Source organism: Sinocyclocheilus rhinocerous, unplaced genomic scaffold (genome assembly GCF_001515625.1).
Source record: "Sinocyclocheilus rhinocerous isolate Xijiao unplaced genomic scaffold, SAMN03320098_v1.1 scaffold4913, whole genome shotgun sequence".
NCBI lineage: Eukaryota > Metazoa > Chordata > Actinopteri > Cypriniformes > Cyprinidae > Sinocyclocheilus > Sinocyclocheilus rhinocerous.
In genome coordinates, this window is record NW_015640917.1 from 121207 (window position 1) to 132096 (window position 10890).

The 10890-nt window shown below is 36.7% G+C and overlaps 1 protein-coding gene across 1 annotated transcript in view; it reads left to right on the plus strand.

Annotated features, from left to right (window-relative positions):
• LOC107753407 (gamma-tubulin complex component 5-like) overlaps positions 1–9341 on the plus strand; it is an 18179-nt gene extending 8838 nt beyond the window's left edge. Inside the window, exons 10-24 of the mRNA XM_016569543.1 lie at positions 692–785; positions 1592–1844; positions 2143–2345; positions 2473–2588; positions 3243–3511; positions 4810–5008; positions 5209–5397; positions 5917–6099; positions 6197–6281; positions 6476–6596; positions 6876–7027; positions 7156–7281; positions 7470–7558; positions 7717–7817; positions 8712–9341. Of these exons, the coding sequence (XP_016425029.1) occupies positions 692–785; positions 1592–1844; positions 2143–2345; positions 2473–2588; positions 3243–3511; positions 4810–5008; positions 5209–5397; positions 5917–6099; positions 6197–6281; positions 6476–6596; positions 6876–7027; positions 7156–7281; positions 7470–7558; positions 7717–7817; positions 8712–8758 (2227 nt within the window). The 3' untranslated portion in view covers positions 8759–9341. The remainder of the gene's footprint in view (positions 1–691; positions 786–1591; positions 1845–2142; positions 2346–2472; positions 2589–3242; positions 3512–4809; positions 5009–5208; positions 5398–5916; positions 6100–6196; positions 6282–6475; positions 6597–6875; positions 7028–7155; positions 7282–7469; positions 7559–7716; positions 7818–8711) is intronic.
• Positions 9342–10890: the final 1549 nt, after the last annotated feature.

Genomic DNA, 10890 nt, shown 5'->3' on the forward strand with positions numbered 1-10890 from the left:
CAATCACAACACACACTGGCCCAGCTAACCAATCACAGCACATTTCGTATTTCAGAAGGCGGGCTTTCATTTGATACAGGAACTATTCGAGCCGTTCATGCCAGACTGGGGGGAGAGGTGTTGTAATAATGTCAAATATGTGAAAAAAGTACTAGTGTTCTAGTACACCCCCAAAACAAAATCAAGACTTTGTAAAAGAGCATAATAGGACCCCTTTAAAATATATTAAAGTAGAAAAACTGTTTTTTTTGTTTTTTTTCAATTGTACAATATTTCACAATATTAACATTTTATTATTTTTACCATCAAATAAATGCATAAGAGCATTCAAGACTTTCAAAAAAACGTAACAAATATATTTTTGATTATCTTTTTTTTATTTATGTATGTATGTATGTTATTGCCATGATTACATTTAATAACCTGGACAAATCTGTTCTTACCAAAGGAAAGTGCATATGTTAAGTTTGTGAAGGTTATATGTGGATAGGGATTAGAATGAAAGTTGAAACCTGCAGGGAATTAGCAGTTGTGGAATGGAGTTTTTTTTTCTTCAAGATTACATCTGCACTGGTTGCTGACACATGCATGTTTACTTAACCAGAAGAGAATGCATCACAAAGATGATTGACTGCTCATATCAAGGTTTTTACTGCAGGAAAGATCAGATGTTCTTTTCTGCCTCTCTCAGGCTCTTCTCTGGTGTAAAGAAACTTTTCATTTTCCAGCACAATGATGGCAAGGTGACTGTGAGGAATGATGTGGTGGTCACACATCTAACTAATGTGAGTGGAAGCTGTTTTTCAACATCCCCTGTCAGGCCTAAATTTATGTTTACCATGCTCATGTAAAGTAGGGAAGGTGCCAGCTTTTATTTAAATGTCTGTATTTATTGGGATAAACGCAAACACAGACATTAATAAAGATATTACACTAGAAAAAAGTCAAATGCTGAATTTTATGGGAGAGAAAAAATTGTTTTTTTCGAATTAGATGCTGTTAATTTCATTTTAATAAGCTATTATCATATTACAATAACTAATGAGGGACTGTTTAAATTGTTATGAATAGTTCTGAAATTGTGCAAGACAAAACCAGATGATTGGTTCAAAGTGCCTTTTTATCAGTATGGATGTTTTTGTACAGAACTGTCTTCGCTCTGTACTGGAGCACATAGCAGCCTATGGGCAGGCTGTTTCCCGACTGCAAAAGTTTATTGATGAAGTGACCGACCACAGTGCAGAGCCCTGTCCTCCAGGTCTTAACTCTTCCTCATCCTCCAAGAAGAGCTCTGATCCTCCCTTCAGGACCTACCAAGCATTTGTGTGGGCCCTGGCTTTTATTTAAATGTCTGTATTTATTGGGATAAACGCAAACACAGACATTAATAAAGATATTACACTAGAAAAAAGAGAAAAATTTTTTTTTTTCGAATTAGATGCTGTTAATTTCATTTTAATAAGCTATTATCATATTACAATAACTAATGAGGGACTGTTTAAATTGTTATGAATAGTTCTGAAATTGTGCAAGACAAAACCAGATGATTGGTTCAAAGTGCCTTTTTATCAGTATGGATGTTTTTGTACAGAACTGTCTTCGCTCTGTACTGGAGCACATAGCAGCCTATGGGCAGGCTGTTTCCCGACTGCAAAAGTTTATTGATGAAGTGACCGACCACAGTGCAGAGCCCTGTCCTCCAGGTCTTAACTCTTCCTCATCCTCCAAGAAGAGCTCTGATCCTCCCTTCAGGACCTACCAAGCATTTGTGTGGGCCCTGTATAAATACTTCACCAGCTTTAAAGAGGAGCTCAATACTATCGAGAAAGACGTTATTGCCAAAGGTCGGTTTTTCTTTGTGTCAGCACTCTAAAAAAATATATATATATATTGAAGTTTTATTAAAAACTTTTTAATTAAGATTATTGGAGTATGTTTTACAAGAAAATACTATTTCAGTCTTTCTGCTTCAAAATTTCACGTTTCATTCAATGTGTTACTTGCTGTTTCTTTGTAATTATTTGTGAAATTTAGTAGCAGTTTCTAAGTAAGTCCTACACCAGTTTTTTTTTCAGTGTGTAAAATATATTCTCAGTTAATTTTGTGCTGTTATAGTACTGACTTTATGGTGATTCTTCGTAGATGAGACAGTGACTCTGTCATCTGTGCTGGAACGGTTAAGTCCTCATCTGGCTCAGATCACCATGCTGCACAGGGTTTTCTGCATAGGAGTGGCTGATGTGCCGCCTGGAATGCCCCATGTATTACGAGCCTCACACTTACTCAACACCCTCTACAAGGCCATAATAGAGTATGACAGCGTGGGCGAGGCCTCCGAGCAGTCTGTAAGTGTGTCTGGTTTTGGTATTGAGCATTAGATGCATAAATGTGTACATTTATCCGTGTACCGCTCTTCTTTTTTGTTTATTATAAAAAGATCACAAAATTTGATCCCCCCCCCCTTTATATCAGGTGGCGCTCCTTTTCTCTCTCTGGGTAGAAACGGTCAGGCCATACCTTGAGATTGTAGACGAATGGATTGTTCACGGTCACTTATTTGACCCCGCCAAAGAATTTATAATTCAAAGGTACAAAAACCCTTAAAATGTCTGTATATACTACCATTTCAAATGTTTTGGGGGAAAAAAATCATGTTTTTCACAAGAATTGATGATAAATCAATGAATTCTGTTTTGCCATCACAGGAATACATTACATTTTAAAATATGTGACCCTGGACCACAAAACCAGTCTTAAGTCGCTGGGGTATGTTTCTAATATGGTCCTATCCTAACAAACCATACATCAATGGAAAGCTTATTTATTCAGCTTTCAGTTGGTGTATAAGTCTCAATTTCGAAAAGTTTACCCTTATGACTGGTTTTGTGGTCCATGGTTACATATATGATAATAGAAAATGTTACTTTTAATTGTAATATTTCACAAATATTGCTGTTTTACTATATTTTCGATCAAATAAATGCAGTCTTGATGAAAATAAGATTTCTTTTAAAAACATTTAAAAAGTCTTACCGACCTCAAACTTTTGAATGGTACTGTATGTAAGGGATTACAGCCAGCTTATCATTATCGCAAAATAAACCACTTTAGGGTGATTCAAGACCCCTTAGTGTTGTGTCAGGGTGATTTTCACTTTGCGCTAACCACTGTCTGCGTCCACATTATCCTGCTAATTATACACCTGCTTTCTGAATAAATAAATATATAGATATGTTTACTAGGAACAAGGATGTACCAGTAAACCACAGGGACTTCTGGTATGCCACTTACACGCTGTATAGCGTGTCTGAGACGGTGGAGAGCGAGGAGAGGCTCAGTGATGCTGCCAGTGGAAGTTCTGGTGGAGAGCAGGCGTCCAGCAGCAGACAGCACACCATGGTGTCCTTTCTCAAGCCTGTGCTCAAGCAGATCATCATGGCTGGCAAATCCATGCAGCTCCTGAGGAACCTGGACTGCAAGGAGACCGAGCAGCCAGATGGCTCCTCTAGAGGTCAGTGTCAAAGAGGATAAATTTCAGTCAAGTTTAGTTTTTATGTATTTTTTTTTTAAAGTATTTTTTTCCCCCCTAGTGTTAGTTTCAGTGCTTATCCTGTATAACATAAGAAATGTGTTCCCTCTGCCTATGATGACACACGCAAAAGAATACAGAGTTGTCACATATAACAACACGGCACTGTAGCACTTACTGACAATGACATGTGCTATAAATGTGCCAGTGCTGCTACATTTTGCAGTAACTTGGCATCCATGGGCACTTATGATTCAGCATCATGAACTACATACGCAGATCTAGCGTCAGCTGGAGGTTGTGTCAGAAAACAACAACTAGTCACCAGTCTGTGTTCATGGCACAGACTTAGAAATATACTAAAGGCCTTTGTTGATTCAAACTGACAATATATTTCTTATTTTAATTTGTTCCATCAACAACTGTCATTTTTATTTAAGAACCAGGGTTCCCAAGGTCTTGAAAAAACTGAATTTTTAAACGTCAAAATTCTAGAACTGGAAAAGTCGTGGAAATGAATACAATATAAAAAAAGTCATGGACATTTCTATAATGAATATACATTTTTAATATCAAGCTCTAAAATATTTTGAGTAGACATTGCTGAGAAATGGCCAGTTCAAAATAATTTAAAAACATTGAATGTTTTTGTGATATATTCCCATAATCACAAACAAGTGGAAAAGTCCAATAAATTAATGATCGAACCCTGAAGAACATCCAGTTCTTGAATCTACTAAAATTACAGAATGTAACTATTTTAATTTTAATTTAGTTATTTTATATTGATACTCCTGATTTCTTCAAATTAAAAAAAGTTTGAAAACAAGCATCTGTGTCATTAAAGCAGAGATACCAGAAATACTGTCTTAGACAAAGGGGACCTTGTCTTTACGGTGTTATTTGCAGGAGTTACTACTTATTTCAGTGTCATGGATGTCAGATATACCCACCCTAAAAGTCATATAAAGAACGAAATATGTGGTTGTTTATTTTAAATGTGAATTAGACCCCTTCTTGTTTAATAGTGGTTCATTTCAACATAATGCACTGATGGTCTGAAGTAATTTTCTCTGTAATTCTATTAAGTTTTCATCCATGTTGTTTTCAAGTTTCAGTTTAGTTTTTTGTTGCATGCTCACATTTTTACATTAGTTTTCGTTTGGTGATAATAACCATTTGTTTTTGTGTTTTAGTTGATTACTTCATTTTTATGTTTCTTATAGCTTAATATGTCTTAATATTTCTGACAATGATTAATGAATTCTGTCTCTCTGCAAATGCCGAAAGAAAGAGTCTGTACACGCTCTTCTTGGAATCAGTTCAGACACGTCTTCGGCATGGAGAAGAGTCACCCACAAATACGGTTACCAAGCAACAGGCAACTAAGAAGAGCCTGATCAAGATGCAGTCCATTGTAGCACGTCATCTGGAGCTGGACGACATCCATGACCCCCTGCTGGCCATTAATTTTGCAAGGTAACAGCAGAATACAGAATAAATGGTTTGACGTCACTGAAGTTCACACTAAGAGCAAAAATGTTAAATGTAGATTTGTGTTTTCAAAGATTGAAATTATATGTTATATATGTTATATGGTATATAAACTATGTTTGGTCATTCACAATTTCATTAGCTTGTTTTCCGTTGAAGTGATTGCGATGTGTTATCTCTTGCAGGCTTTATTTAGAGCAAAATGACTTCCATGAGAAATTCTCTGGCGGCAATGTGATTTTGGACCGCTCCTCTGAGTCTGTGACATGTCAGACGTTTGAGCTTACGCTCCGCTCCTGTTTGTATCCACATATTGAGAGGAGATACATCGAATGCTGTGGGAACCTCATGAGAACCCTGAAGAAAGTCTACAGGTGAGATACTGCAGATGAGTCCTTTGTGCATGAACCTCACAGTCAGGGGCGTAGCCATCATTTCAGAAGTGAGGGGGACAGAAATGTAATATATATATATATATATTATAAAACATTACAGTATAACATTTCTGTAATCTACATACCAGTCAAAAGATTTTGAACAGTAAGATTGTTAATGTTTTATAAAGAAGTCTCTTCTGGAATGAAACACACACTGCACGGAGTGTTTAGCGCTCCCCGATGTTCATCTCGCCTTATTCTGGGTCCAAATAAAATATTAGGTCATGCGCCGACTATATCGTGTCTCTTTGAATTTAAATCTATATTTATTCACACCAGCTCTTGAAAACCTCTATGTGAACACACTTGCCCGAAAAAGTGCGGGGGATGAATTTACGTGATATTAAAAGTGGGGGGGGGGGGCACGTCCCCCGCATCCCCCGCGTAATCTACGCCCCTGCTCACAGTGTTGCTTTGTAGTGCATTTATGCTTAACTTTCTAATTTTTCATCTTAGGCTTCTGGGGTACTTGCAGGCCATGAGAAACTACTTCCTTTTGGAGGCTGGGGATACTATGTACGATTTCTACACAGCCATCTTTGACAAAGTTCTGGAGAAGGAGAGCTGGCAGCAGCTGGCATTCCTTAATGTGCAGCTGCAAGAGGCTGTTGGTCAGCGCCACCCCGAGGACAGCAACCGGTACTGCACATGCATCTCTAGAGATCCTGTGGTTTACCATTCAACCCTGCCTGATACCACTCAATATCCTGTGGTTATGTTTTTCTCATGATTCTAGGTTGTCTATATTTCTTGAAACTATTGATCCTGCAAGAAAAAAACAGCCAGTGAATAACCTTGATGGTCTTACGCTGAGTTATAAGGTTACAATTAATTTAATTTTGACATTTTGAAAAATTTTGCTCTTTATGCTTTGAAGATTGTAATAACACAATAAATAATATATATATTTTTTAAATGTATTTGTTTTGAAATGTAAATTTATGTATTTGTTTTTATGAGTTATCTGTATAAATTATGTATTTTATATGAATGCCTTTTGATTTTCTCTCACCAGGTTCCATGGCCTGTAGATATTGTTATAAGTTCAGAGTGTCAGAAAATCTACAATCAGGTCTTTCTACTGCTGCTTCAGATCAAATGGGCCAAATATAGCCTGGACACATTACGATTCAGTGGTGAGTTATGATTTCTCTACTGAAGTTTTCATTACTTCTGTTTATTTGTAATAAAAAGAGCGAGAAATAAAGCTAGTGGATATTATTACAAAAAGGATACGCTATTAAATGGCAATAAGATATCTATATATTTCATATTTATGTAACATCATAGCTCCATTGTATTTCATTGTAGTTCAGCGATCACAGGTCTTTTTTTCTTTATTTGCAATACTTTCATATCAGGATGGTTTCAATTCACTAGTTCATATGGGATCTTAATATAGAGTCTTCCCACAGATTTGACAGTAGCTGCTAAGACACAAGAAGGAGGCCAGTCCGAGGAAAGCACAGCCAAAGAGCCCATAAACCAGCAGATTCACAGGATGTTTCTCCTGAGGGTCAAACTCATGCACTTTGTCAACAGCCTGCATAACTACATTATGACAAGGGTAGGTCTGAAATACATAACATAGGCTTTATTTATTTGCAGCAGAGTTCAGACTTTTTTGTTTTGTTTTTATTTTAAACATCCTTTTATTACCTTGTGGACATACACCTTGCTACATTTCATTCGCAGATCCTGCATAGTACAGGTCTAGAGTTTCAACACCAAGTACAGGAGGCTAAGGATCTTGACCAGCTCATCAAAATCCACTACAGATACTTGTCTACCATTCATGACCGATGTCTGCTCAGAGAGAAAGTAAGCGGGAAATATACAGGCCAAAAAATGAGTCTGTCTAAAAAAATCTGCATGTTAAAATTGCAGTTTTTCTTATCAATTCAGTAAGCTGTCTTCCCCATGATGGTTGGCCTAGTTTTTACTTTTAAACCGTTATGGACATTTGTGTTATTTCTGATCCATCAATTCAGGTTACTGTGTCTTTGCAGGTCAGTTTTGTCAAGGAGGCCATCATGAAAGTGCTGAACTTGGTTCTCATTTTCTCAGACAGATGGCAGGCTGGTTTTGGGGCCTGGAAGTAAGTTTAAAACTCTCCATGTATGGAATCTCTTTAGATGTTTCAGTCTAGCCACTTGTCCTTGTCTCGCAGCTTTCACTTCATTTTGATGAGGATGAGGTTTTGCTTCCCTTTTCGGATTTTACCATTGGTTAAATATTTTCTTTTTTTCCCCTCAGAATCGAGTCGATTGACAAAATGGAGTCGGATTTTAAAAACTGTCACATGTTTCTGGGGACTATTTTAAACAAGGCCGTGTGCAGAGGCTCATTTCCTCATTGTAAGTCCTCCACTGCTGTGCATTTTTAAATAACAGGGTGAATCTCACTAACCCTGTTCAGATGTTGTCTGTATTTAACTCCAAAAGACAATATACTCTATTGCAAACAAGAGCAGTACATTTATGGAAATATTCTCAATTCCAGTCCTCGCGTACCACAGCTCTGCATATTTTGCATGTCTCTCTTATTTAACACACCTGATTCAGATAACCAGCTCGTTTGAAGAGAGCTCCATGAATGAACTGTGTTCCGATTGACACGGTCCCTACACAGTGTTCATTGCTCCCTACTCCCTGAGCATGGGAAATCCATTTAAATGTACTTCACTTCGGAACATTCATTCATGGATTTAAGCTACACCACTGCCTGCAGCGTCTTTACACACAGACGAAACTTACTAGAGAAGTGTAAAGTGTGACATAATATACCTGCAATTTAAATTCACGTCTCGCACACTTTAATGCCCTTTGAAAAGAACATATACGCTCCCTTCGAACTGGAATCATGGTGGAATATCCTGTGATGTCCACTTCGCAGGGCACTTACGGTTGAATAGAACAAACGTCTGAAGTGAAAGAGATGCATAGAAAATGTGCAGAGCAGTAGTATGCGAGGACTGGAATTGAGAACCACTGTTGTAAAGTATTGGTGCTATTTGTTGTACTAATTTTAATTTACTGATTATTACAGATTTACTAAATATTACAGAATATTTACAGTAATTATTACAGTTATAAAAATACAGTAAGAATCATCATTGAGAGTAAGAATTAAAAACAAATGTTCCAATGCCAAAAAAAAAATTATTTATAAATTGTCTATATATTTCTTTTTTTCAGTGAACCCAGAAATATTTTGTTTTACTCACCATATGTTCCTGTTTTCTTTTACAGTGGAGTCCTTGGCGCTGTCGCTAATGGCTGGATTTGAACAGTGTTAACAAATTGAGCATGGTTTCAATCCAGAGCATTGAACACAAGACAGATTATTTATTGTACAGCTGCATGACGGCTGCTGTACTGTTCTTGTTTTTCTCTACCAGGATATCTGACTTCATAGCACAAGAGAGAGACAAAATCACTATAGCACTTCATTGGTACAGAAGTAGCACTTTGTGTCTGTAAACAGTGAAACTTGTGATAAATTGTCTACTGTCTACAGCACAGTTGCTGCATCAAGATACTTAACGTAATGTTTTGTGAACAGTGTTTTTTTCAGCATTGTTGGCCTGTGTTGTGGCTCAATATGTCAGAAGTAAAACGGTAAGTGTCTTCTACGTGCAGTGGATATGTGAAGCGCAATTTAATTTGATCTAATTATGTATATTACATGTAACCGTGAAAAGAAAAACTTAAAGCTCAAATTTAAGTACTGTACATAATATTAGCCAACTGTGAAAAGTGTAGGCTACATTTGTATGCAGTTCATGCCTATATTTGTATGTTGTTGTTGTTTAAAGCCTTTTTCATTGTGCTGAATGGATTGCATATTTTAAATTAAATTGCCCTTACTTTGAGATATAATACTGCCTCATACTTTTTTAATACACTACCATTCAAAAGTTTGAATTCAGTAAGATTTAAAAAAAAATAAATTAATACTTTTTTGCATTAAATTGAAAATTAAAAAATATAGAATCATGATTTCCACAAAAATATTAAGCAGCACATTGTGCCGAGTTGTGCTGTTTTCAACATTGATAATAATAATAAACGTTACTTGATGCAACGTTTTGTAACTGATCATGTGAAACTGGAGTAATGGCTGCTGAAAAATCCGTTTTGCCATCACAAGAATAAATACATTTTTAATTGGAATAATATTTTATAATATTCTTGATCAAATAAATGTAGCCTTGGCTTGGAGAGTGTAAAAGACTACAACAACATTACAATGGAATGTTACAATATTGTTCATAGCACTGAAATACACAATACAGGAAAATAAATAGGATGAGTATATGAAATGGAGGAAATATGAAAACAAAAAATAAAATGAAATAGAATGGGGGTAAATGTACATATAAGATGTAGCATTTCTAAAATTTGAATATTTACATTTCACTCTAGATTCCACATGATAAAACTAACATTTCACAGTTCAAAGTTCCTGCTTCTGCACTCACGGACGTTTAGTAGGGCTGTGATCCTGAACGCCCCCTGCTGGAAGTGTGCCGCACTGCGGCGCTGGAGTTTCCTGTTGAATTTCCCTGTAGAGCGCAACAGGAACTTCCAGCCTGAGCTGCGCCTGCGACAACACTCACCGCGAGCAGGATTCCTCCGCAAACTCCCTCAGATACTCCAAACCGCCTCAGATTAACCACCAAAAACCAATTTACGAGTTACCTTCATCCTCTCAGCCACCTCAGAACTGGAAACCACATCGGAAAATGCATGAATGAATAGTTGAAGCGGATTGTTTGTCCTGGAAAATTCAAGTAAGTGTGGGTAGAGCGGAGTTTTGACTTACTTTCATCCTGGGTGTTGTCTTTTTTCAACCGTTTTCTCTGTAGTTGGTCAGTCAAACAGTCGGCGTTCGCGTAGTTTTGTTATAATATGTGTTTATGTTTCAGTATGTGCAAGACAGAATGGAAAGGTATTGTTGGGTTGAATTCCTTTGAGTTGTTTGAAGTTTTACGTCGTGGGTGAGGTGGGCCTACACGCGACGCGACAAAGTAGAAACGTCCTTTAAAATAAACCAAGCTGTCTGAACTGCAAACGCGACAGAACGCTTCATAATGTGTGCGCGTTATGTCGCGTAGTTGGGGTGACATGCAGTGGTGGATAAAGTACTTGAAATCCACACTTAAGTAAAAGTACAGATATCTTACCAGAAAATGACTTTGGTAGAAGTTAAAGTCACCGTTTAGAATATTACTTGACTAAAAGTTTTAAAGTGTGATATTTATTGTACGTATGTATGATTTATTGTACGTAAGTATGAAAAGTATATATTTTTTAATATTTAACATACAAAAGTATTGAAAGTACAAGCAAATTCAAAAGAGAAAAGAAGCGCATATATATATATATATATATATATATATATGTGTGTGTGTGCGTGTGTAATTTT